This window comes from Podarcis filfolensis (assembly GCF_964270895.1).
Source record: "Podarcis filfolensis genome assembly, chromosome: 8".
NCBI lineage: Eukaryota > Metazoa > Chordata > Lepidosauria > Squamata > Lacertidae > Podarcis > Podarcis filfolensis.
The window spans coordinates 52,801,358-52,829,041 of NC_139611.1; the positions used below are offsets into that span (position 1 = coordinate 52,801,358).

The 27,684-nt window shown below is 45.6% G+C and overlaps 1 protein-coding gene across 6 annotated transcripts in view; it reads right to left on the reverse strand.

Moving 5' to 3' along the window:
* Nucleotides 1-27,684, reverse strand: part of NDRG4 (NDRG family member 4) — a 57,780-nt gene that overhangs the window by 13,972 nt on the left and 16,124 nt on the right. For 4 of the 6 annotated variants that reach the window (XM_083626650.1, XM_083626649.1, XM_083626648.1 and 1 more), the window contains exons 4-8: nt 6,202-6,307; nt 2,895-3,015; nt 1,999-2,061; nt 1,411-1,471; nt 690-776 (exon numbers count right to left, since the gene is read on the reverse strand). In XM_083626650.1, coding sequence (XP_083482776.1) covers nt 690-776; nt 1,411-1,471; nt 1,999-2,061; nt 2,895-3,015; nt 6,202-6,307 — 438 coding nt within the window. Of the gene's footprint in view, nt 1-689; nt 777-1,410; nt 1,472-1,998; nt 2,062-2,894; nt 3,016-6,201; nt 6,308-15,961; nt 16,132-27,684 lie in introns of those variants that run through there. The other 2 variants (XM_083626651.1, XM_083626652.1) reach the window with 2 other exon arrangements.

A 27,684-nucleotide genomic window follows, 5' to 3' on the forward strand; every position in this document is an offset into this window, starting at 1 on the left:
GCACAAAAATGAAAACCCCTACATGCCTGGATTGGGTTAAGAAAACCCTGGGATTTCTTAATTATGGATCAATTAGCACAGCAATTTAGAAGCCAAGAAAGGAGACAGAAACAGATCATTTCATGAAAGACTGGCAGGCAGTAACAACATACCTGGAAACAGAACCAGTGAATTAGGACAAGCCACATGAGGGCAAATGTACTCATCGTTTGTACTAATTACCTCAGAATATATTGCTTTCTGTTTGTTTGTTTGTTTGTTTGTTTGTTTGCTTGCTTGCTTGCTTGCTTGCTTGCTTGCTTGCTTGCTTGCTAAGCAAACCAAACTAAAAGTGAGCAATCAGGGAGGCCATTGTAATTAGTTTTTTTATTGATCGGAAAGGAGGGGATTTTTTTTCACATTTTATGTATTATTGGAGGTTAAAAATGGATAAAACAATGTTAGCAACACCTGCCCCCCAAACATGCCCTGTGGCCCCACTCTGTATGGGCTGCTCTGTATGGGTTGTCAAAGGGAGATGCATGGACTTTGCTTTTTGCACAGATGTCTATGGATCCAAAGAGACCTCACTCAGCTGTCCGTCCCCAGAAATGAGTCTACTTGAGCAGCAGCATCAGAAACCTCAATTGGCCTGCAAGACTTGGCTCTGACACACACCCAGTAGCGGCAGGGAGGGGAGGCTGTCTCACCTTGGTGGCTGCCCAGTCAATCCAACCTTTGCCATTGGGGTCCACATTGACAAGAACAAGGCCTTCAACCAGATCTGGGAAGATCAGCTAAATCAAAACAGATAGACAGGCAGATGGAGTTTATTCTGGCTCACAGACGTATCCACTGGGACAGAGCATAAAAGCGAGCATCATAAAGCAAGCGCTATATCTTTAGAATCTAAAAATACAAATACACTGATTGGATAACCTTCTCTAGCCTTCCCCAACCTGGTGCCCTCCAGATGCTTTTAGATTACGGCTGCCATCAGCCCCAGCCAGCGGAGAAGTGCTTTTCTGGGGCTGATGGGAGTTGTAGTCTAAAACATTTGGAGGGCACCAAATCAAGGAAGGCTGCTCTGCCCAGTAACAAGGCACAGTCAGTCCAATTCAGAGCCACAACTTGAGACTTCCCTGGGGAGTTAAGAAATCAAAGAGTGGGGGGTGGGGGGTGGAGAAAGCGCTTTCTCTCCAAAGCCCTGAGCTGCAAGTCCCAGGCCACTTCAAATAGGAATTGCTAGTACTATCACTCTTCTTACCCGGCAATCAGCTTTATTGAGTAAGCATGCCAAGGATCAGACTGCAGGTCCCTGCCCTGGAAAACACCAAAAATGGTGCTGGGCCTTGATAGTTTTTTTAAAAACCTAAAAACCCTTGTCTGGCTAGGATGCAGGACACACCCACCCACCATCTGATCACTTACAGCAAACTTGGCAAGGACATAGGCGCCTGCTCCCACACCAATCCCGATCACATACTTGAACCTGCGGAAAGAAAAGTGATCAGTGGTCCCTAGGCAGCCACTTCCCTTCCTTCCTCCCACTGGTGGACTTTTGTGGCTGTCCTTCAAGCCTCCTTCATTCAACTAAAGTTTGGTGCTTTGTGTTTGCCAAATATCTTAATCATAGAACTTTTATAAGACAAATACTATCAGCTGATTTATTTCCTTCCAAGCAACACATTAACCAGATCTAAAATATTCCTCAGCTTTATCAGTGGCAATTTATCCAATTACTTCATCCACCGTTCACTCATACCATCGTTCTCTCCATCCTGCTGCCTTCTGAATGGGTTGGACTGCATCAGCCCCAGCCAGAAGGACTACATGGTGATGGGGATGATGGGAGCAAGAGTCCAAAACATCTAGAGGGCAAGAGGCTGGCAAAGGTATGATGCTTTTGCTCCCAGCTAAATTAAAAACCATCCTCCTCCTTCCACTGCCCCCCGGGAGTCCTGCCCCATCATGTGATTTCACAACAAGGAAAAGTAGGTCACCCAAAGCTCAGCTCACCCAAAGTGCTGGACGACACTGGGCAGCATGGCAGCTAACTGGTCCATGGAAGGATACTGGTACCTGTGAAGACAAAACAGGAGAGCCAGGACACAATGTTGATGTCTTCTCCTAGCATGATGGAGGAGATCTGAGGGAAAGACCGATCGGGGACTAGGGAAGCACCCCTCTTTTTGCTCTTCTCCTTTGGAGAAGTCCCCATCCTCTGAGCCAGTCCTGGACCTCTCCTTCCTCCCCCAATCAGTGGGGCTGTGGGGCTGGCCTGATTCAGCATCTGAGCTATTGGTTGCCCATGCCATTTACCCTTAGAGAAGGTCCAGCCGTGTTTGCCTTGAACCAGGGCCAGCTCACATGACCAACATGACTGATACCCAGACCCATGACAGTTATTCCTCCCAGGAAGAGTTGATATTAGCATGCAATGAGGTCGTCATCAATCACAAGTTTCACATCCTCACTAGGTTGCCAAGTTATAACCATCACCACAGCATGACCCACAAGGGAGTGTTTGAGGGACTCGGTTTAAGGCAGGGATGGAGCTCTTCTAGATGGGGTCCAAGTGCAATTCTCATCAGCTCCAGCCCACCTGGCTGACGGCTGGAGATGATGGAAGCTGAGGTCCGACAACACCTAGAGGGCCACACGTTCCTCATCCCTGATGGGAAACCTGGCCAGGTGTGTCCAGCTGTGCTGGAAGACAGGTGTAGCAATGATGATCAAGCAGTCCCATAACACAGCAAGAACAGAGTGTGTCCTAGACCTTTCAGACTACAACTCCTATCAGCCCCAGCCAGCTTGGCCGTATGATGCTGGTGGATAATGGGAGTTGTAGTTGTAATCCAAAATGCCTGGAGGGGTGCCAGTTTGGGAGAGGCTGCTCCATGGGAGGCACCTACCCCTGAGGGAACTGTGAGGCCCCCGCCTGCTGCCCAGGAGCATCCACATGGCAGACCACAAAGTGCTTGGTGATCTCTTGCATATCCTCAAAGTTGAAGAAAGTGTTGAAGCAAAGCTTGTCTGCAAGGGAGCAAAGTGGGGGCGGGAAGAGAGACAGAGTCAAAGTCAACAGGACTCAGGACAAAAAAAACGTTGCAAAGCTTGAGGAACAAAGAAGCATGTCCTTGGAAATAAATTCTGAGCGCTGGTTGCCCTGCCCTTTATTTTATTTTATTATTGTATTTATAGCATTTATAAACCATTGTTTCCTCCAGGGAGCTCAAGGTGGTGTGCATGGTTCTCACCTTCCTATTCTATCCTCACAACAACCCTGTGAGGTAGGCTAAGCTGAGAGGCAGTGACTGGCCCAAGGTCACCCAGTGGGCTTCAGGGCTGAGTGTGGATTCAAACTCCAGTCTGCCAGGTCACAGTCTAACACTCTAACCATGAACACTCTAACCATGAACACCACACTGGCTCTCCTGTGTGACCTGCTTGTGCCCTAATGTCAGCCAGGTGTGGGGAGGAAGAAATATTCCTTTCAAGCAGTTTCTGCACCAGTGTTGGGAAACCATCATCCCTGGCCTTCAGGGGCCCAATTGTCCAAGTAACAAGGAACCTGTGAAATTGCTAGGTGCTTAAAGGGGTCGGCGCATGACACAAATTTGCATTTGTTCATTGTTATGTATAAATGTAGATTGAATTGGTGAGTGGTTAACTGCACTGGCACCAGAGCCCTCTGAAGAGACACCTCTGCCACCAGACCCAGGTGGCTTTGAGAGGTCAGGGGAACCCCGAGGAGACTAAAAGGCAGTCCCCAGAGCCTGAAACAGTGGTTCCCAAACTTTTCTGGCCACTTTCTCCTTGGTTCCATAAACTGCTCCCCCCCCCCCGACTACTCCCCACTTTAGGAACCACTGATAATGCCTCACAGCCTAGAAAAAGGCACTGGCCTTTTAATTGGCCAGATGGCACACCCAGAGGGTGGTGCTTCCATCTTGACTACCACACCCACACACTGAAGCTCTGCCAGCTCATCCAAGACTCTGCTGAGGCAGCTTGTGTTGCCTGCCTCAACCATAGCCAGCAGCACTAGCCATGGGCCTTGCAGAAGGCCTGGCCTGCTTTCCCCAGCTGCTCTGGGGGACCAGGCCTACTGATCCTCCCCTTTCTCGTGCCAACTTCTTGCCTTGCTGGTGGAGAACACCATTGCGCCAGTCCTTGCTGCTGAGTGTGCTAACCTTCGGCGTTTCCCACAGAACAGACTTCAACCTCCAGATGTTGGTGGACTCCAACTCCCATCAGCCCCAGCCAGCACAAGCATATGATGCTGGGGTTGGCGGGAGCAAGCCATGCTGGCACGCACACACTTTAGGGCAGCCTTTGCCAACCTGGCGCCCTCCAGATGTTGGACTACAACTCCCATCAGCCCCAGCCAGCACAGGGTCATCTAGTGCAACTCCCTGCAACACAGAAACACATACTGGACTGCAATGGTTTGCCACTGGCATTGTCCAGATTCTCAGGGACAGAAATTTCAGGGGAAAGGGGTGGCATGGAAACAAGGTCCCTGGTCCAGCTCTGCTCCCAGCGCAGCCTAGAACAAGCCTGCAAGGAATCAGCCTGCAGCTTTCCATTCTGTTCTCTTGACAGCTTTTTTTCCTGCCTCCCTCCTTTTTCAGGCTGTGGCAGATCAGCCTCCCAGCCACCTTCCCTGCAGCCCCCCTCTCCCTCTGCAGCATTCCAAGGTGACCTTTTTGGACAAGCAGCAGCAGTTTCATGCCGAACAGTCACATGACCGCTGCTTCCTCGCCCAGCCACATCTCTTCTCCCCCCCCCCCCCCAGCAGCAGCAGCAACAGCAGCCTCTGCCACCAGCCAGCCTCTGCTAAAGGCACAGGGCAGCAGAATAGGCCTGATTTTTCCTGGTCAGTTAGTAGCCCCTGTGACTAGTTTGGAATGTCAACAGTTGCCATCTGCACTGTCAGACTCTTGGGTTGCAGCTCAGTGGAAAAGCAACTGCTTTGCCTGCAGAATTCAATCACCAGCATCTCCAGGAAGGGCTGGGAGAGATCCCTGCTTGAAGTCCTGGAGGGCTGCTGCCGGTCAGTGCAGACAATACTGAGCTAGATGGATCAAGGGGTCTGACTCAAAATCATAGTTTCCTATGTACCTTATTGTTATGATTGGGGAGGCAATCTCTGAAGGGTTAGAGTTTGAGAAGACTCCAACTAATGGATTCCTGAACCCTGGGTGGAAGAGGCTGCATATCAGGGGCCATAACTGGCTGTTGCTTTGGAGCCAAGTTTGCTGAAGCTATGAGAGAAGCATTGAGGGACACTCTGAGTGTAATGTTCTGCAGCCCCTCTCTTGAAGGCTCCAGGTGTAAATATGTGGGAACGAACCATATTTCTAAGACATGGAAGACTCGGCGGTGCTTTGATTTTGCAAGGGAAATTGGCAACCACCATGCTCAAATTGTACAAGACATTATTGGGCACACAGGTGACAGCGGGCATAAGGAACAGGACTCAACAATAGGGCCTTTAACAAAATTTATACACTTCTTGATTGAAGTAAAATCTCTAACCAGTTTACAAAAACCATTAAAATTATCGAGAAAGAAAAACAGTTTAAAATAATTAAAACAGCCAAAAAAGATTAAAGGGTGCCAACATCTACATGTCTGGATAGGCCTGCCTTAAATAAAAGTTATACCCAGGCCCTGAAAAGAGTACAGCGAAGGGCGTCCTTGATGTCAAGAGGCAGGGAGTTTCTTATTTGTCTGTCTGTCTGTCTGTCTGTCTGTCTGTCTGTCTGTCTGTCTGTCTTGATTTTTATCTGCCTCTTGATCTGCTGGACCAGCCTAGTCTAAGAAGAAATGAAAGAATTTATACCCTTTTTAAAAAATACTCATTTTATCTGAGGAAGCGTTTGGTGTAGCTCGGAAGCTTATGTTGTCTTCAGACTTTTGGCTGGCCTAATCATAGTTCTCTACCCAACTCTGTGTCTCTGTTTCTTGGTCACCAACTAAAATCGGGCCCCTCTCTTCTGCCTCAAAAGATCTTGGGACTCGCAGCCCCAAAAGTGCAAATCAGCCAAGGAGGCCTCAGGCACTGAAGTTGGGGCCTGCTGCCTCCATCCTGCTCCTTTCTGGTGCCCAAACCATGAAGCACAGTTGGTCCAATCAACAGAAACTGAGAACCTCCCACCCTTTGGTGGAGTTACTCCTCTCCTACCTTGGTCAGAAGGAAAGTGCTACACTTACGATTGAGTCCCACATCATGGTACGTCAGGAGAGCCGGGCGATTTCCCTTCGGGGACCCCCGAATGACGACATGCAGCAGCCCGTATGGAGTCTCGATATCGTGCTCCTGGAGGAAAGATGGAAGAGAAAGAGCTGTATCAGTCCTCCCCTGGCAGGAAGAAGGGTCCAGGTACACATCGCTTGAGCCACTTCAGAATGGAGGAAGAGGCACCTCCGTCTTCTCTCTCCAATTCCCACTTTCCAATTTTCCTTGTGGAAGGCACTGCTGTTTGTACGGTCAGCCTGTTTGTATGGTTAGAAGAAGCCAGTCCCCATTTTCCCATAAGACCTCAGAAGTGTGGAAGCCTGGCTTCCCTGCCCATCCTCTTTGTGTGTTTCCAGGGTCATCACAAAAGTCATCAGCAAATATCGTGGAGTAGTTAAGAGTGTCAAACTAAGACCTGGGTTCAAACCCTGACACCCTCTGCCATGAAGCTCACCAGGTGATCTTGGACCAGTCACTGCCTCTCAACCTATCCTACCCCCCAGGGTTGTTGTGTGAATTAAATGAGGACTGTGTACGGCACCTTGAGCACCTTGGAGAAAAAGGTGGGATATAAATGCAATGAAATAATAAAAATAGATATAATAAGTGGGCAGAGGGATGAACATCCATATCCTGCATGGGATAAGTGGGGTTCCCCTCTCGTAAAACACACATAGTAGCAATCTACCTCATGGAGCTGCTGTGAGAACAACCTAAAACACCCACTTTTTATAAATTATTATAATCAATAAATTATTGATTATAAAAATGATGCAAATAGACTGCAATTTGTTAAGTTGAAGTGATACATTTCTAGGATGATGGCCTAGGTTAGTCAGTTCCAATAACGATGTGGGAGCCAGTAGATCAGGGACCAATTCATCTGTTCTCTCACACCATGGACCCACAAGAAAGAGAGAGGCAGAAAATGGGGGTCAAACAGCAGCAAGGAGGAGGCCAACTTCCTGCCAGGATGGATCAAATGTATCTGAACATAGCTGATGATGGGGCATCTGACTATGCGTCCCTAGTGATCCTGGCCTAGTGAAATTATTCAAAATTATTCAAAAACAAAATTATTCAAAATTATTCAAAACAGAAGGTTGTAGGTGAAAATCGTAAACTGGCTGAAGATACTAGTCAAAGATTGGAAGAACTTGAGAAAGAAGTAAGACCACTCAGCAAACAAGTTGGAGAACATCAGATTTACTTTTTGATGACAGAACTGCGAAACAGGGAGACCAACTTGAGGATACGGTCAATACCAGAGGTGGAAGAAGATAATTTTATTGAATTTCTAACTAAGGAATTTGCCAAGTTTTGGAAGTTAGAGGAAAAAGACTTTAAAATTGTATCTGCTTTCAGGCTTGGCAGAGTCAGAAGGACAGAGAAGCCCAGAGATTGTTTGATAACACTGAGATCAAAGGAGGAAAGGGACAAGATTTTGGGCCTGCACTACGAAAAGTCACTAGACATTTTGGGCAAGAGAATTGAAATCTACAAGGACATTCCTAAGCAGTTGCTGGACCTTAGATCTAACTACACGGAATTGGCAAGACTGTTGAGAAGCAACGCAATTATCTTCAGGTGGGAGTTTCCACAAGGATTATCCTTTACCTACAGAGGGAGAAAGATCAAAATCAAAACAGTGGAAGATAGAGACAAGTTTTTGGGAGCACACGGAGAAGACCTCCACAAAGGACTTGGATTGCCAGCGCCAGAACTTCCAGGGGAGCCCGCCCCCTCGGATCCTCAAGGACCGGAGAACAAGGTACCACCCCAGAAAGAATAACCAGACCTATCCAGGATGTCTCTGCAGCTTTTGAGTTGGAACATAAATGGCTGTAACAGTCCCGAAAAAAGGTCTAAAATTTTTCATATTTTAAAAAAGGAACAATTGGACATTATATGCTTACAAGAAACACATGTGATTAGGCTCCATAGAAAGGTGTTAATAAATAAAAGGCTTGGTCAAGAATTTATATCATCGGATACAGTTAAAAAGAGAGGTGTAGTGATCTATGCAAAAGAGAGCCTTTCACCAAAATTTCTCTTTAAAGATGAAAGTGGAAGAATCCTCGCAATAGAAGTACAGTATCAAGGAGAAAAAATTTTGATATTAGGAATTTATGCTCCAAATGAAGGAAAATCGGATTTTTATAAGAAGTTGCACGAGATCATGCTGGATTATCTGGATTATAACAACGTCATCATGATGGGGGACATGAACGGGGTCGTATCAACAAATATGGATAAGTCACAGAACCAGAACATTACTAAAGAGGGAAGACTACCTAAGACCTTTTTTGAAATGACTGACAATATGGACTGGGTTGACATCTGGAGAGTTAGAAACCCCCTGGGAAGAGAAGGAACATTCTTTTCTGAAGCTCAACTGACTTGGACACGAATCGACCAAATATGGATAACTAGAAGTCTGGCACCTAAGGTGAGGAAGGTGGAAATCTGCCCCAAAACATGCTCCGACCATAACGCCTTGAGAATGGATATGACATTGATCCCAATCGGCTCCTTTAGATGGAAGATGAATGATGGCCTGTTTAGAGATCAAAGAATTGTAAAGAAGGCCCAAAAAACCTTAAAGGACTATTTTGAGATTAATTTGAACACTACGGTGGAAAAAAGAACTATCTGGGATGCAAGTAAAGCTGTGATGAGAGGGTTCTTGATTCAACAGAATTCCTTAAAGAAAAGACTGCAAAATGAAAAGAAAGATAAAATTCTGGAAAGTATCAAAGAGTTGGAGAAGAAGTTAAGATCTAACCCGAAGTCCCAACCGATTCTGAGAGAAATCAAACTTTATCAGGCGCAATATTCCAAGCTGATAAATCAGGAAATAGAATGGAAGATTAAAACAATGAAACAAAAAACTTTTGAATCGGCAAATAAATGTGGGAAACTGCTAGCTTGGCAGTTGAAAAGGAGACAAAGATTAAATACAGTAACAAACTTAGAGGTTGAAGGAAGGAACATTCAGAACCCGGGAGAGATTAGAAAGTGCTTCCAGAGGTATTTTAAAAAGTTATATACTCAAGGGCCACAAGATGAAATAGAGATTACACAATTTTTGGAGAGAAATGGATTAGCAAAGCTGTCAGAAGAAAATAGAACAATTTTAAATGGCAAAATAACACGACAAGAGATTGAACAGGCCATCCTGAGTCTGAAACAGGGCAAATCACCAGGGCCAGATGGACTGACCTCTAACTACTATAAGACATTGAAGGATTATTTGATACAACCTTTGTTGGAGGTCAGTAATGAAATAATGGAGGGGAAGAAGGCGCCTGAATCGTGGAAAGAAGCATTTATCACATTGATTCCAAAGTCAGAAACTGAAAAGACACAACTCAAGAATTACCGTCCCATCTCCCTTTTAAATGTGGATTACAAAATATTTGCAGATGTTTTGGCACGAAGATTTAAGAAAGTTTTAAGTGAGATAATCCATAAAGACCAGGCAGGCTTTCTCCCGGGCAGACATATGTTTACTAACACAAGGAACATCATAGACATATTGGAACTTTTACAAACAAACATAAACACTAAAGCAGTTTTAATTTTTATAGACGCGGAGAAAGCCTTTGACAACATTTCTTGGAAATTTATGAAGGGGAATTTAAAAGAAATGGGAGTGGGACGGGGGTTTGAGAACGGGATTGAGGCAATATATTCAGAACAAAAGGCTAAACTGATAGTTAACAATGTGGTTACAGAAGAGTTTAAAATTGAAAAAGGTACACGACAAGGCTGCCCGATTTCCCCATTACTGTTTATTTCGGTTCTGGAAGTGCTCCTGAATATGATTAGGGGGGACCGGTTGGTGGAAGGGATTCAGGTCGGAGCGAAACAATATAAACTTAAAGCTTTTGCAGATGACCTAGTTCTGACATTACAGGAGCCGGAGTCTAGTTTGAAAAGAGTACTACAACTGATTCAAAACTTTGGTCGAGTGGCAGGATTTAAGTTAAATAAGCAAAAAACTAAAGTTTTGGGGAAAAACATGACAGATATTGAGTTGGAACAGCTTCAGAAAGAGACAGAACTAAATGTGGTTAAAAAAGTTAAATACCTAGGGGTAAACATAACAGCAAAAAATCTGAGTTTATTTAAAGATAATTATGAAAAATGTTGGTCAGAGATTAAGAGAGACTTGGATAGTTGGTCAAGACTAAAACTTTCTTTGTTAGGCCGAATAGCTGCCATCAAGATGAATGTATTGCCAAAAATGTTATTTTTGTTTCAGACACTGCAGATTGTAGACAAGACAGAGTGCTTCCGGAAGTGGCAGAAAGATATTTCTAAATTTGTCTGGCAGGGCAAAAAGCCCAGAATCAAATTTAAAATATTAACAGATGCGAAAGAAAGAGGGGGCTTTGCCCTGCCAGATTTAAAGTTGTATTATGAAGCTGCAGCTTTCTGCTGGTTAAAAGATTGGTTACTTCTTGAAGATACGGATGTCTTGGATTTGGAAGGTTTTAATAATGCGTTTGGATGGCATGCATATTTATGGTATGATAAAGCTAAGATAAATAAGGCCTTCAAGAACCATATTGTCAGAAAATCAGTTTTTAATGTCTGGACAAAATATAAAGACTTACTGGAGAATAAAACTCCGAGGTGGCTGTCGCCCCTGGAGGCTAAGGCTCGGAAAAGAGCCAATATGGAGGCCAACTGGCCAAAATATTGGGAGATAATAGAAAAGGATGGTGACAACTGGAAATTGCAGAGTTTAGAAAAGATGAGAGACAAAGTGCGAGACTGGTTACACTATGCTCAGATTAAAGAAGTGTTTAAAAATGACAAAAAGCTAGGATTCCAAGTGGAAAAGTCAAAGTTAGAAACTGAACTGTTAGAACCTAAGACTAAGGTACTTTCAAGAATGTATAACTTGCTGCTGAAATGGAACACACATGACGAAATGGTAAAATCAACAATGATAAAATGGGCGCAGGATATTGGGTATAATATTATGTTTGAAGATTGGGAAAGGTTGTGGACCTCTGGGCTGAACTTCACTGCATGTAATGCGTTGAAGGAAAATGTGATGAAAATGATGTATAGATGGTACATGACCCCTGTTAAACTGGCTAAAATATACCATTCGTCTGATAGCAAATGTTGGAAATGTAAGGAAAATGAAGGAACATTTTTTCACCTCTGGTGGACCTGCCCTAGAGTGAAGGCCTTTTGGGAGAAGATATATAATGAATTAAAAAAGGTGTTTAAATACACCTTTACTAAGAAATCAGAGGCCTTTCTCCTGGGTATTGTCGGCCAGAGTGTGTTAAAAGAGGACAGAACATTCTTTTTGTACGCAACAACAGCAGCAAGAATATTAATTGCCAAGAATTGGAAAACTCAGGAGCTACCCACTGTGGAAGAATGGCAGATGCAACTGATGGACTATATGCAATTAGCCGAGATGACCGGCAGAATTCGAGACCAGGGAGAAGAAAGGATGGAAGAAGACTGGAGGAAATTTAAGATTTATTTACAAAAATATTGTAACTTGGCTGAGTGCTGAATCGGATGCCAGTGCAGACAATTGTCTACCATTAAATTAGATTTAAGGCTGAATTATATGTCAAACCAAATTAAGATTATTAATTAAGATGAGTTAAATGATAATTTGTTTGAAATTAATTTAATAATGATGTAAGTGTATGCGGGAGGTGTGGGGGAGTCCCATGTAACAATTGAGAGATGTTAAATGGACAATGATAAGTGCTTATCTAATATATGCTTTATTTGAAAACTTTAATAAATATATTATAAAAAAAAAAAAAACAAAACAGAAGGTTGTGATCTGTCCCTGTCCTGAGAGGCTGGGCACTAATGCCCCTGATGCCAACGCATGAGTATAAAAGGGCCACAGTTGCCAACAATATTCAGAAATATTCTAGTGGCCCATAGGACTCAAGGAAGGGATTGGGGCCCTGCAGCTCACTTGGAAGAAGGCAATCCAGATCTATTATTATTAATAATAATGTATATCCTGCTTATATGCCAAAATGGCTTGTAAGTTATTTACAACTGTAAGATCAATCCACAATTAAAATACGGAATATTACAATATCTTTAATTAAAATACACAATAAAGCCAAGCTATGGGAAAACATAACCATTAAAACAATTTTAAACAGAAACAGAAACAGCTAAGCCAATAACCTTGGAAGCTGGCTGTTCCAGGCTCCTGTTCATGGCAGCTCCCGTTCTGTTCAGTTCTACAACATCCCAAATTACACACACACATTACAAATGCAGTTGCAAAATAAAATTGGTATAGTTTTCCCCAAGCTGGTGTCCTCCAGATGTTTTGAACTACAATTCCCATCAACCCCAGCATCATTTGGCCATGTTGGTTGATGCTGATGGGAGTTGCAGGTCTGGGGCAGGAAGGCTAGCATGAAGGTATTATCATTCTGCCTTTCCTGATAATCCCTAATATGCTATTCAACTTTTTCACAGCAGCCACCATCTCGGTCAACATTTTCATTGATAAAATGGATAAAAATACTTTTAAGGCATACATAAATCTATCTCTGTAAGCTGCTTAGAGGATTTGCTTACAGCTAAGGGATATGCAAATTTTGTCAAATAAAATTAAAATGAGACAATTCGACTATTATTGAGGTAATGTTTTTGAAACCCTTTAAAAACTTGAAAGTGCTGCAGAATAGCTTAGTATTGTTATTCTGTATTATTCTACTAGCTCCTAGCCATAGTGGTTCTGCTCTGCTTCCACAGTCGAAGGCAGTAATGCTCCTGAATAACAGATGCTGGAAGTCACAGGAGGGGAGACGACTCTCTGCTCAGAGACTGCTTTCTCATGGGCATCTTGGTTGGCCACTCTGAGAACAGAATTCAGGATTAGATGGGCCCTTGGCCTGATCCAGCAGGCTCTTTCTATGTTCTTCCTATTATCTGGAGCCAAGTTTTGGCAGTGGAGCCCCTTCTCAGGGCCAGGTCTCTGTTCTGGAACATCTTCCTGTTACATGGGATAAGCTTTGGTATGGTTCGCCCTCAACCCACACTAGTTAAGCTCTAGGGACAGTGAGACAATGTGGCTCCTTCTCACGTCAGTATCTCACAAGCATGACCAACATCACTTGCGACCAGACAGTGTTGGCCGAGGTTCTCATGCTGTGGTGGGAATATTTCCTTTGGGCTTCAGAACATGTGCAGGCTGCCATTGCAGCATGAATGAGTAGCTCCAAATAACTTGTACATACCTGGGATCAGGGCAGGGTGGGGGGTCACCAGGGTGGAAGGTGTCAATTCCAGAAGCTCCACCACCTCTCATTTTTGATATTGTACATCTATTGCATCACTGTTTTGATATAGTCTTGCTATTGCATTTTATTGCTCATTATTGCAAGCTGCCTTGAATGCTCTTGCAGAAAAATGCAGAATATAAATTAGATAGATGGAACATTAAAAATGAGGCCATAGATAGGGCATTTGGGATGGAAGAGGCCAGCAGCTCTGCAACGCACAGAATCCCCCTCTGGGTAACAAATGCCCAGTTTGCCCTTCCCACTCCAGAATGGGAAGGGGAAAGGAAGAGGGCCCCTGAAGCAAATGCCCAGAGTGCCCCAGGCTCCTATACTTACTCTCACGTAGTACCCTACTCAAGACATCCTCACGGCCTATCAGATTGGGCTACGCGGCCCAGCGGCCTGACTCAGTACTAGGCGACTCACAGCTCTTCTGAAAGACCAGCTTCATCAGGCTCCTCCCTCAGCTGACCTCTACAGCAGCCATTTCAACTGGCAATAGCAGATGGGGAGAGATGGAAGCAAGGAAGGTCAAAGAGAGACCAAAGTGGTGGCAGTGGCAGAGGCAGCCATGCCAGAAAGGAGGGCAAGAGGGGGAGGAGGAGGAGGTTGGCTCTCATGATCCAACAGAACTCATGGCTCCCATTCCACCCCAGCAAAATCTCCCCACCGAGCCCCACAGAGGAAGCTGCATATTTTAGAGGCAAACGCCTTTTTGGGGGAACCCTGTAGATTAGAGGCAACAACAGCCACACAGTCTATTACCCACCCCCATTCCACCCTGTAGCAGGGGAGCAGCCAAAAAGCTGCTGTAAAGTGCACTCTCCAGTCATCTGAAGGAGGTTCTGCTTGGCCACCCGCTTCTCCCCTTCCAGTCCCACCACCATCCTTGAGGAGGATCAGGCTGCAGTTATGGGAAACTCCTCCTTTCTTCCCTTCATCCTGGCAGGTTTAGCCAAGATTATCCCCACATCTTGGAAGTGGAGTGAGATGCCTATCAAGAGCATCAGCAATGCTGGGGGGGGGAGAGGGAGAGGGAGAGGGAGAGGGAGAGGGAGAGGGAGAGGGAGAGGGAGAGGGAGAGGGAGAGGGAGAGGGAGAGGGAGAGGGAGAGGGAGAGAGAGAGAGAGAGAGAGAGAGAGAGAGAGAGAGAGAGAGAGAGAGAGATCCCTGTCAAGGGCAAGCTTTGCTCAAGGTCAAACAGCAGGGCAGAGCTGAAAGGCAAGGCAGCCCTCCAGATGGACAGCCCTGGCTCAGCTCTGCCTCCAGGCTCCACCTGCTCTGTCCTTGATGGGGAAAGCTCTGTGGAAGAAGAGTTTGCCAGGGGTGGTCTCAGCAAGGACAGAGAGACGTCTTGCCTCAGCTTCATGGCGCCAAAGATGTTCTCCTCCTGCTTTGCAAATGAGTCCCGACACCCAGCACAAAGCCACAAATGAGGTTCTCTCCCTCCACCCACCTCTGCAAGCCAGGCAGGGAGGCTCTAAGAGGACAGCCAGTAGGAATGGGAACAGCGAGGGAAGGAGGGAAGGAGCTGTGTACGTGCCAAAAGGGATGCTGGGTGTGCAGAGAAAATGGTGCACTTTCTCTCCCCAGATGCCACACATGCCCTTTGCACAGCAGAGAGGTGACACCAGGCAGCAGCATGTGCCTCAGCGGAACCTCTCGCCCATCTGCTTGCTGGGTGCTTCAGACACAACAGCAAGGAGGGAACCTGCAGGAACCAGCCATGGATTATCCCCCTCCTCCTCCCCTCCCCCAAAATGCCTGCAGCCTCAGCCCTTGTCACTGCAAAATGAGGAGATGCTTCCCCTGCCCGCCCACCCCGCTGGTTGCACCCAGGGAATCCACAAAGCTTTCCCATGCCCTGTCTCCATAGTGCTCCATCCAAGTCTGTGATTGTCCTGAAGGGAAGCAGGAACAAGAGGCTTGGTCCATCCTGTGGACCCCTTTCCCCTCAATGCCAGGTTGAAGCAATCGCAGAGTGTGCTGGAGCCAGGGCAGAATGCCTCTCTACTTTGCCACAAAATGCCTACACACATCTTCTGGCATTTAAATGAGAGGGCAGGACCTCCAGGCCAAGCTGGTCTTTGGCACTTGGAATGCATCGTGCCTTGATTTCTCCTTCCGTGGCTGCAAAGGGAAAAGCACCACCCGCCTTCTAAGAGAGGATGGCCCAGGCTGTCCTTCAAGGCTCCTACCTGCCACACGTGCTCAAGGACTAGTGCAGATCCATCCCCCTCATATTGGACTGTGTTAAGCTGGGGCAGAAAACATCGAGGTTAAGGAGCAGGCTGGGGTCTCCAGTAACGTTGGGGGGGGTGCCCCCTCCCCTTGCCCAGCAGTGGCATGCAGCAGCCCCACCACCTACCTGCACACACACACACACACACACACACACACACACACACACCTTGCCTGGCTGAGCTGCACCTACCCCATCCCAGCACTCTGGCATGGTGAGCTGCCTTTCTTCTTCTGAAGGAGAAGGAGCAAGAGCAGCAGCAGCAGCAGCAGCAGCAACTTCCTCCTCTGCCTCTCTGGCCACTTCCAGCTCTAGACAGGCTCTCCTCTCTCTCTTTCAGCTGGGAAGATGCACAGCTCTGCAGTGGGCTGGCCTCTTTCCACCGGCCTTGATAAAGGAGACCCACCCCCCTGGCTTAACTCCTCCTCCTCCTCCCCAGCTCACCAGGGAAAGATTGGTTTGAAGCATTCTACTGCTCAAATGGAGCCCAGTGATAGGCAAGGGCGGGGAGGTGGGGGGATGAGTCATGCTCCCGCTGGATGGAAATGCACCTGTTTTTATTTATTTATTTATTTATTTCCCAACAACATTACTACACAGCCAGCCAGTCTCCATTTTACCCTCATGAATAAAGATGGGAGCGCGCAGGCAGAAGGGCAGAGTGCTGACATTCACTTTCTACGGATGCACCCCCAGGAAGAGGAAGCAGATCTGCAGGCTCACAAAGGGCCCAGAATTGCATGCCTGCATGCCGCACCCCACTAGCATGTACTCTGAAAGGTGGGAAGGAGAAAGCAAAACAGCCCAGAGGTGCCCCAGCTACAGGAGGAGGAAGATCTCTCTCTCTCTCTCTCTCTCTCTCTCTCTCTCTCTCTCTCTCTCTCTCCCTCTCTGGTGCACTGCAGTCATGCTCAGCCTTCCCACCTGCCTTCTCCATAGGAAGGGTTAGAGAACATCAAAGCACGTCAGAGAAAGGACAGAGCCTTCCTGCTGCATTCCCAAGTTTCCCTTCCTCTAAACCCGCTCTCCAAATGCAGATGCAAACACACACACACACACACAGTCTTCAGGTTGCAGAAATGGAAAGTCTATTCCAAGGACAGAGACACTCAAGAGTTGGTGGGGAAAGACAAGCAGGGAGGGTATCAAGCAAACTCCTGACCTCTCATTAAAAAGCTGTGCATTCATACGAGCTTAAGGATTGTGCGTTCATGCACTGAGAGAGCAGTGGAGGAAGGAGACCTGGGGTGGGTAGGCAGCAACCAGCCCACGGGCCCCGTTCCTTGCTCCAGCACCCCATCACTTCAGGGAGTGCATCAGATTTTGGGGGTATGCCCAAGGACAGATTGTTTCAAGTCTGAGAGGTGACAGATCTGTATCTGCAGCATCTTTGACATTGCCCACCTTCTGCTGCAAACACCAGCCCTCCTGAGGACATTTGCTCTGCAAGAGGAGAGTAACACACATCAACAACCTCTTTGCCTGGGGAGCAGCAGCTCTTCCCCATAGGTGGGGTTTGTCAAGCACAAATCTAGTCCCTTTCTCCAGTATACTTCAATCCTCCAAATAAATATATTTGTGTTCTCTGTGTCACAAAGAGTGCTGGGTTCAGAACAGATGAGAATATATAGCCCTATCTTAGGGCACCGTTCATGCTAGGCATCAAAGTTGGAATTCCCAAGTTTCATTCACTCACTTCTTATGGGACATGTTCCACATGATGACACCATATGGTCACTGCCACTCTGTAATTTTCCTTGCGGTTCTTCCACCATCTCTCAGACCACACTGAGTGGAATTTTCTAGAAGGATGGAAGAGTATCACAATCTCCACATATGTAAATATGGTTTTAAAAGCGAAGGGTTCAACATGGGCAGTGACACGTCTGGAAAGTTAACTTATCACAGCTCAGCACACATTGATTGTGACATTTACTGCTGTTTTGTGACCCTGTTTTTATTCTTTTAATCAACTTTTTAAAGTGTCACTAACATGCTTCTCTAGCTACATTTAAAAAGCAACAATGAAAGAGAGGTATGGTGCTATAACACCATCATGATGTACCATAATTCTATGGTACAACACCATGCCTTGGTTTCACTTTAAAAAAAAAGAGCCAGAAGAGCATTTAGCAATAGATAAATAATGATTTTTAAAAACTAAAGCGGGGTCATAAAATGGCACCCACAATAAGGGCTTTAGTTAGTGTGTGCTGAGCTGGAAATGGACACCCACCCACAGCAGCTATGTCATGCCCACTGGTTCAGAGAGAACCAGAGAGCTGCATAACATTTTTTAAAAATGTGACACTCCCAGTTTTGTGAAAAGTCAACTTGCAGCTAGTACCAGACTCATTTTACCCTCCAAGCAAGCCACCAAGATTGTGTCGGGAGGGCCCCCCGAACGGCATCAGCGGAGCCAGCATCCAAAATCAGCAACCCACCTCCCGTGGAGCTGTGGGCACACTATGCATCAGCAGAGTAACAGCAAGAAGTAAGGCTGTGGAGGCGCTGGCATCGCGAAAGCTTCCTTTATTTACAAATCAAAACAACAAACATGGCTAGCATGAGCAGCAGCTTCACACAGGTCTGCTCTATCCAAAAGCAATGAACAAAGAGAAAAAATACAAAAGCACACAGGACGGAAGTTCAGTGTCTGAGTTCCGTTCCCACACTCCTATCACAAAGGAATGTAAACAGTGGATCACGAGATCTGTATGTAGATAGGCTGCAAATGTGCTAAAATCTGCAACAATTATGTCATGAAAAGGGGGAGGATGTTAGTATTTTCATACTAACAGATTGCTTAGACCAGCCTTTGCCAATCTAGCAAGATGTTTTCCAGATGTTCTGGACTACACCTTTCATCGCTATGCTGGAAAGTATCAGGTTTGCAAAAGCTGGCTAAGATTGACCAACCCAAACAAATGTAGCCCTGCCCATTGCACCAAAGTGCAGATAGCTGTCAAGTGCACAGGTTGAGATCCCGGTAAAGAGGGGCCTGACCTCACCTAGGTGGCCAGGAGTTTCACAGGGTGCAGAATTTGCCCTGGATCAGTCCATGTCTGTTTAACAGAACAGTAAGAGCCTCAGAGGTGGGTTGTATTGCATTTGCTGCCTTAGCTACCGGCTAATCGCCTACCATGAAGGTGCTTCTCTTGCATTTCACCACTGACCTCCCTCCCTCCCTCCTCAGCAACCTCATTACCTGAAACTGCAGAGTGTCTGTGTCGAAGGCCAAACAAGGGCAGCAGTATCCCATGCAACTGTCAAGAGGGAAAGAAGTGCAGAAAGGCCCAGAAGTTGCTTTAAAAGCAGGAGTCCTCAGAACCCCAAAAAAAACAGTTGCAGGAGGTGGGTGGAAACATTCCAATGGTCATCAGAAGAAAGAGAAAGAAACAGAGGGCAAGAAACCAAGGAAAGAAAGTAAAACAAGGCATGACAAGCTGCAAGTAGAATCTTCTGGACTCAAAGCCTGGAATGGGAGAAAAGCTCTGAAAAACTGCTCTCTCCCTCTCTATTCCACAGATTAAAAGTGACTGCTGCCTGGCTTGGCTCCCACAGAAAAAGGGAGCAAAGACAAGCTGACATCAGATTTCCCCAATCTGATGCTCTCCAGACAGTTTTGAAATGCAGGATTATTTTTTCCTGTCTTTTTGGAACATGCAATTCAACGGCAGTAACTAGTTAGGTACTATTTCAGTTGTCTAATTTGGTTCATTATCTCAAGCCATTTCAGCTCCAGACAAAACTTGGGGGAAATGAAAGTAGCGTTACTCACCCCATTTTAATTCTGCCTTTCCTCTGAGGAGCCAATCCCCTACCCTTATCCTTGCAACATCACTGTGAGGTGCGGTTGGTGAAGCTTTAGGCCACCCCATGAAGTTTGTGCCTGATTGGAGATTTGAATCCAGCCCTCCCTGTTCTAAGTCTGACACTTTATCCACAATGACATCCTCAGTTTTATTATGAAGACAGACAGAGAGAGAGACACACACACTCCACACCCCCATAAGTTGCTGTACACATGAAATGAGACCAAGAAGCTGGCGTGTTTCATATTGTCTCCTCAATGGGATTCTTTATTAACTTTAATACCATTCTTAACAACCTGAAATCTGGCATAGTGTGAGTTGGACTCTGCGGTTGGTTATAAATATTGTCAGGTTTTCAACATTGTGATTTCTTAGATGACAACTTAATTCTGCTCTATCTAAAATCAAATCTGGCAGGCCTGACAGATTCATCAGAATCTGGTCCAGAAACCAGATCTTTTGGTTTGCAGCACAACTGCAGTCTGCAGAAAGTTCCAGGTCCCAGATCACAGCCTGGGACAGCAGAGGTAATTCAGGCTGAGCTTGCTGATTCGGGACAGAATCCAATCTGTTGCCAAGCTCTGCTCAGGGCTCAACAAAGTATGCAAATGAACCCGCTGTCCATGGTGCTGAAATAGACAGAGCTGCCCCCTGGCATACTTCAACTGGATCCCAGCACCGGTTTATCAAGGCTAGAAATAGGATCCTGGCTTACTTGGTTGTGTGTGGTTCACCCACACTTCCGCTTGCCCCGCTGCTTTCCCCTACAAAAACATGTGTTTTAGTGCTGAATCAGAACAAACAGCAATCAGGATTTCCAGAGATTGTCATTTGCTGCGATTTAGCACTAAAGAGCAGGTTTTCAGGGGGAAAGACAAAACCGATTGGACCCATGCTTTCTAGGCAAAGTGTGGATGAGTCTATGCAGTCAACAGCAGCAAGCCCTTGGGGGTGAGACTTGCAAGGATGCCAGATGTCTCTGTATGATGTACAAGCTGGCAAATGTGTATGCTGCAATCACACCTTAAGGTGTACACATATGTAGACTCCAGAGTGTCCATTTGCATGTGGGTGTCAGAGATCAGATTTTTCCATATGTGCTTTTGTACACCTTCATCCACAAATGAGCACTTTCAGTTGAACTCTGTCTCAATGTTTCCCATCCACACTAGTGGGAGATGCTTGATGAGATGTCTTGTTGTCCCCTCCCCTCAATTAGTACTTCCTCATCCTCCATGAGTTCTGGAAACCTGAGGTCCATTGTGGGCATGCCTGCAGCTTTTGGTTTACCTGGGTGCACTGCCATTTTTTAAAATTATGTTTCTGATATACCAGAAAACAAACACATTTTTAAAAGTGCGTGTCATGTCATTCCCAGCAGCAGCCCACCAGTGGAAGTTGGGGGTCTTGTGAAAGATGGCATCCTGAAAAATGTCACTACACATACACACACAAAAAAATAGCCCACACAATACATTTCAATCTGTCCACAGTTGGGTATCATGGGATATTATGTTGGATTTCCCCCCTTACCACTTTTATCTGTAGATCAGGAAAGACAAATTAAATGAGGTGTGTGAGTGTGGGCTGCCAACTTGGATGAGAACAACGTCATGTGGATGGCACAAAAAACATGCACACATGAGATGCATTGGATGCCCTGTGAACTGGTGCTTTTACACAGCTCCACTGCTTTTTGAAATCAAATCCCTTTGCTTCTTAGCCTGGAATCATTCTATGGATACATTTCAGTCTTGTGCTCCCATAGTAGCATCTGTCTGTCTGTCACATAATTTCTAATCGAAACAAGGTGTGAAAATACAGCACAAAAAAGATCATTCATAAAAAAAGTGAAAAACACACTTGTCTCTCTGTCTCTCTGTCTGTCTGTCTCATAAAGTTCTAGTGTTTTTAGGCTGTGTGCGTGTGCATGCATAGAAATGAGTGTTTGCAGAGGCAGACTGAGTGTGGAGTAGCAGCCCTAATTAACCTCCAACAAGTGATAGAGGAGAAGGAGGAACATAAAGCTAAGGCAGCTGCTCCATGACTGGACTATAGGGAAATGTGATAAGAGAGGGCTGAGACTTGGCTGTTGCTGCATAGATGACAGCAAAGTTTGCCAGATTCAAGCCCAGAAAGGAGTTTCAGGGGCTCCATGAAGCTTGCCTCAAAGAAAGGCAAGAAACAGAAGCCAGAAAGGAGTTCCTGGTGGATGTTCTGGTTTTTATAAGGCCAAAGACCCTGGGAGGCCAAGGACCCTCTTGGCTCAATGTTGCCACTGTTTTGCATAGGGGTCACTTTAAAGGGCCACCCCTGGGAGAAGTTAGCAAATTTGGAATGCAGGGAGTTTCCATACACTGAGTCAGACCATTGGATCAACCTGCTCAGTATTGTCTGTTCTGACTGGTAGCAGTTCCTCAGAATTCAGAAGTCTTTCCCAGGTCTACCTGCAGATGGCGTGTATTGAACCTGGGACCTTCTGCATGTAGAACCTATGCTGCAACACTGAGCTACGGCCCTTACCCAAAACAATCTAGATTTATTTAGAAATTAACGGCACCATTTCCAAATTTGTGTGTCTGAAGAACCAACCAATAAAGGTGGAGCATGTAAATAAAGCATGTAACTCTCACTGGTAGGTCCACAGGAGAAATCCTAAACCAATCAAAACTGCTGATATTGAAAGGATTCAGAATTATTTGGGGGTAGCCAGCATGTGACCAGAGAACCGGAACGAGGTAAGAAATTGGTTGCGATTATCCAAGAGAGAGATCTTAGGTAGGGTCCACACGGTGGACTGTTGCAGTGAGAGAGAAGCAAAATAAGTTCCAAGAGGTTATTAAGAAAGCCAAACATTTAATAATATTTCGTAAACCAATGGTGTGGCCATACCTGGAATAGGACTCGCAGTTCAAGTCAACCCGTCTAAAAAATAATATTGTGGCACAGAAAACAAAAAGGGGAAATTATCCTGGGGCTAAAATGCCTTCCACACGTGTAAAGGTTGAAGCACTGTATCCATGTTTTTCTCAGCTGGAAAGCCCCACTTTGTGGAGGTCAGAGAGATGTTTAGAAAATTATGAGCAACATGAAGAGGGGAAGGTTTGCTCCCCCAGTCATAATATGAGAGTGCAGCATTGTCTCTGTGGTGTAGCCCAGAGGAGGAATTGCCATGGGGAGAAGGTGACCAGACTCCTGCAGGGGTGAGATCCTTGACAGCAGGGCATAATGACATCCTTGCTCACCACTGACAGATATTCCTAGCCTCTGCTTAGCAGCCAACAAAGCCTTGAACTGTTTGGGAACGGGCTCACCTTTGGCCCATATGAGCCTGCTCTTCGTTGGAGGCCCTCTTTAGCATCTCATTCTACATGCACCGACAAAGTATTCAAAATTAGGTGGGTGGTGTCTGAGGACAGAACTTTTTGGCGTGTGTTTTTTAATGGCTTGTTGAATTTTATGAATATACTAATTTCACTGACCCTCGGAAACTGCTGCTAGTGCCATTTGTGTGGCTTCTATATGGTGCTTTCCCTGCTTTCATGAGATGCCACCCTGGGCATCTTGCACTGAAAGGTGGTCTACAAATCGGAGGGGCCACTAGGGGCGCATCAGAAGATGGCTGACAATAACATCTCTCCGACCCACACGAGGTAATTTGGAGGCTGTGATGGGAGTAAATAGCCTCCCTACCCCCCCCCCAGGATTGTGGGGGAGGACTGCCCTTGCCTGCTGTGCCCTATACCACCCCCGAATTTGTGGGGATGGGGGCACTAGACACAACGCCCTCCTGTGGGATTTCAGCGCTCCTGGACGCCGTCTCTGGTCCGCGCCACTAGCTGCAAGAACTTCAAAAGAAACAATTTGGATGAAGCGAATGCACATATTTCAAGGAAGGAGGGGGAGTAAAGACTGCTAACAGAAGAGATCTCTGATAAAACAAGACGAGTCGGAGGAACAAGTATAAATCATGAGAAGATACGCCAAGACTCGGTATGGCAAAGGGACTGATGGGGGAGGGGGAAAAAAACTTTCCTTTCTTTCCTTTATGTGATTAAACAAGAATCCCCCCCCCTCACAAGTCAGAAATGTCGTTTTAAGGACTTAAGCTGTGGATTTAAGGCTGTGTGGAGATAAACTTTCGAACCAAAGCATGTTTTAAGAAGAGCGTGGAATGTATAAGGGCTTTGGAATGACGCAGTTAAAAGTGCCGTCGCCATACTGGGAAGTTCTGTCGGAGGACTTAAGTCTGGGAGGAGAAATAGAGAAATAGAGCTGTTTTTATATTGTGGGTGAAACTCCTCAGAGGGACTTAAGAGCGACAGTTCTGTAATTAATGATGGAAAGAGCGATGTTATCTATGAAGGCGATGATATATGGAAACCATCTTGATTTGAGGATTGGAAGAACGGAAAAATTCACACAGGATTATTATTGGTGTTTATAGGCTTAAGGAGACTATCAGAAGAGATCATAAAGAAAAAGAGAAAATATATGAACAAGATGTGATGTGGAAACAGCAAGATAAGACTGGATAGAATTATGAACTTTGTTTGGACTGATTTGGACATTAACGCAGTAGCAAGAAGATGATCAGAATCCCCCTTCGGATCTTGAAATATGGGTCCCCTCAACAAAATTTAAAATTCGGCTTTGTAATTCGGAATTTATGTGATGTGATTTGATTTGATTTGATTGGCCGGTTAATAAAAAATATTTTTTTTAAAAAAAAAAGAAAGGTGGTCTACAAATCCAATAAATAAACAAATAAACAAAAGATGAATCACTGGAGTTGAGCTTCAGTGAACCTCATCCTGCAATGACTTGCAATAGGAGTACAAAGTAGCTCACAGACCAGCAATAGTTGATTTTAACCTCTTCAGCATGCTGGAGACATGAATTGATGTGATTTTTTTTTAATCGATGCTCGCAATGACCAGAAGCGCTCCTTCTTAGAGCTGGGGCAGCAGAAAGAAGAAAGAAGGCTGTCACTTGTGCCAGGAAACAGCAGGAGTGATTTCGCGGGCTGTGTTGGGGCAGCATTTGCAGTTCCTAATGGGAAGAACAGCTCATTCCCATCATTCACAGGCCACAGAACATTGTCTACCTGGAATTGAAACGGAATAAAACCCGGCTCTAGCAGTTATTTCATTCATCTATTAATTCATTCTCTCTCTGTATCTTTTATGAGGATAAGTGCACACAGATGTTTAATGGTCTGTGTTCCTGTGCCAGCTCCTACAAAAACTGTCCAGATTTCTGGTGACAAAGCAGGAAAACTCTCTGAAGATGCAAAAACCCAGAGCCCTCCAAGGAAACTGACAGCCAGGATAGTTTAAAGCCCAATGTAGTCACGCTGCAGAACCGCTTCAAAAAGGACCTGGACTTAAATTATCAGGAAGAGCAGGAAAAGCAGATTATATGAAATTGAGGGCAAAGAATTCAACTTTCTGAGAATTTCATGGTTCTTTAATTTTTAAAAAGCAAGATCCTTTACAGCTATAAAGTGTCTGGGCACTGATGGTTGAAGTTTCAGAAGTCAGAGCAGCTGCTGAACCAGATTTTCAGCAGTCCCTTCTCATGGTGAGCAAAACTAGAATGTATAATACAAAACAGCAAATTTGAACAATTTCACATCGGTCAAACAATCCAGCTATGATGGGCACAGAATATTAATACTTCTTGCAAGGAGTATACACTTGAAAGCAAGCAGACAGAGGCTTTGCGAAATGTTAGAAGAAAATGACTGAGATGCTTGTTACCCCCTGAACAGCAAGAAATGTGGCTGTGGCCACACTGAATGAAATGGCAGTAAGTGAAAGGAAAGGTCTCCTCCTACCAGGTTTTGGTAGAGGTCTGTGGTGTGGTAGCCGTGGAAGGTGGAGCAGGGAAGAATGTGCACAGTGAGGAGGTGTGGTTAGGAGGAGAAGGAGGAGCTCTCCTGCCCTGCTTTTGAAAGTCCATCCAGTTCTCCAAGAGGTCTAGGCAAACACATTGAATCCAGCGCACCAAACCACACTGAGAGTCAAAGTGAGACCTGGTCTGTGCAGTTCCAAAAAGACCAGCTCTGAAGTGGCTGGAATAATAATAAATGCATACTGAGCAGGAACCTGCAATCTAACCTGCAGTTAACACTGCTTGGAGATCCTCGTATCAGCAAATCAAAGGGATGCAAGAAGCAGGAAGCCCAGGCCCTACCATTGCGAGGACTGAGGCAAAACAAGTTTGTTTGCCTCTGTGTGGTTAGTCTCCCATGTTTTATTCAACTTCCATGATTCAGGTTCCTCCTTACATCGGCATCTGGGGAAAAGGGATCCAACCACCGAAAGGCATGGAAAGAAGGAGGGAGGGAGTGGAGACAGTGCCTAGTTGTCTGGGGATTCTCCTTTGTGGTCAAAACCAGGACATTATGCTGAGGATGCTCAGAGTATGCATTGGAGGAAAACTGTGGATATGCCAAATATTTATTTTTAACACTATATTAAAATGATTTGTATTTTGCTTTGCTTTTCAAACACCAAGCCCACTTACAGAACAACAAAACAACAGCAACATATAACAAATGTCTTAATCTAAAGGACAAGAGGCAGCTCCTGCCAGGCTTGTACAGCATACAGGTGAAGAGGAGTTGAACAATTTCCCAGGCAGCCCACCCTTGCCTGAGCTTTGCTTGTTGGGGAGGCCAGCCGTTAGCGTGGCCTCCATCCTTCCCCACATGACAGTTCATAGTCTAAGCAATGAGGGCTCAGAAGCTGCAGACTTTTGACTTCCGGGTTGGCGCCTCCGGCAATGGCGGAGCTCCTCCGATCCAGAGGAACTTGCTCCGTGAAAAGCAGGGTCTGACCGCCATGGCGAAGGCGGAGACCCATAGAAATCACAAGCGGGAGAAGCTTGTGAACCTGGGATTCGGCTGGCACCTTTTGCGCCTCCCCTACTCGCGGGGAAACCCTGTTTTGGGGATCCGGAGTGACGTGGGGTGAGTGGCGCGGTGCTTTGAATCGACTGCTTCTTTCACGGAGTGAAGCCGCATTGCTGTTGCCGGAGAGCGCTGACTTTTTCCTGTGGACAATTGGATTTTAAACAACTACCCGTGAGTAAAACGGAAAATTGGATCTTTAAATACCTTAATACCTTAATTTGGCACTGAAGCGGGAAGGTCATAAACAGGAAGTCCGCCTTCCACTTTTGTAAATAGACTGAAGCAAAGACGTCACAAGCTAACGTCTTTGAAAGTTTTTGGCAAAGGATTAAACTTCCATCTGTTTAAAATACAAAACCCCCCTTGGAAGCAGGAGAAGAGGGGGGAAATTTTGGACCCAGTGAGCCTGCAGGAGAGAGTGAGAAATCAAATTACCACTGCTCTGAACCTGGGAACGGGCTGCCAGAGGACGTTTGGGGAGAGTTCATTGACAGAACGGATTTGACAGCTAGCTTAATAAGAGCAAGATACTGTTTCCATTGTCCTTTTCTGCGTTTAAAAAGGAGGAAAAGTAACTCAAAACTGAAACTATCTTTAATGCTTGAGTTGTGCTTGAAAGAACTGATACAAGTGGAGACTGTTTCCCCCTAGAGGGAGGTTTTGAAACTGTTACAGGAGTGTAACTGGGAGATCTCCAGCTGCAAGATAAGGATTCTGAGAACCAGAGATTGACCTTGGACCATTTAAACATGTTGACAGGAGAAGCCATTGTGACTGTTTTATGTAAGATAAGCCGCTCGCTGGAACAGCTTCATAAAAAGACGGATGACATGACTTTTAAAGTTGATAATTTGGAACAGAAAGTGACTAACTTGAGTCAAAAAGCGAGCAACAACACAGAAATAATTCAGGATTTGGTACAGGAATCTACTTCAGCAGGACAAATGGTGGAGGAGAAGGAGGAGAAGGAGAAAGCTGCTGTTGCTGAACATAAAGTAATACAAGCGGGATCCTTAGCTTTACAGAAGCAAAGTGAGGACTATAAGTTGAGGCCTTTTATGAATGATTTTAGAAAAAGTCAGATTTTGAGGTTTGGACCCCGGCTTGGACTGAAGAAGAAAAGTTGGAAAGATCCCTCTATGCAGGGATTAACTGACTTTTGGGATTTGGACTTGGGTTGG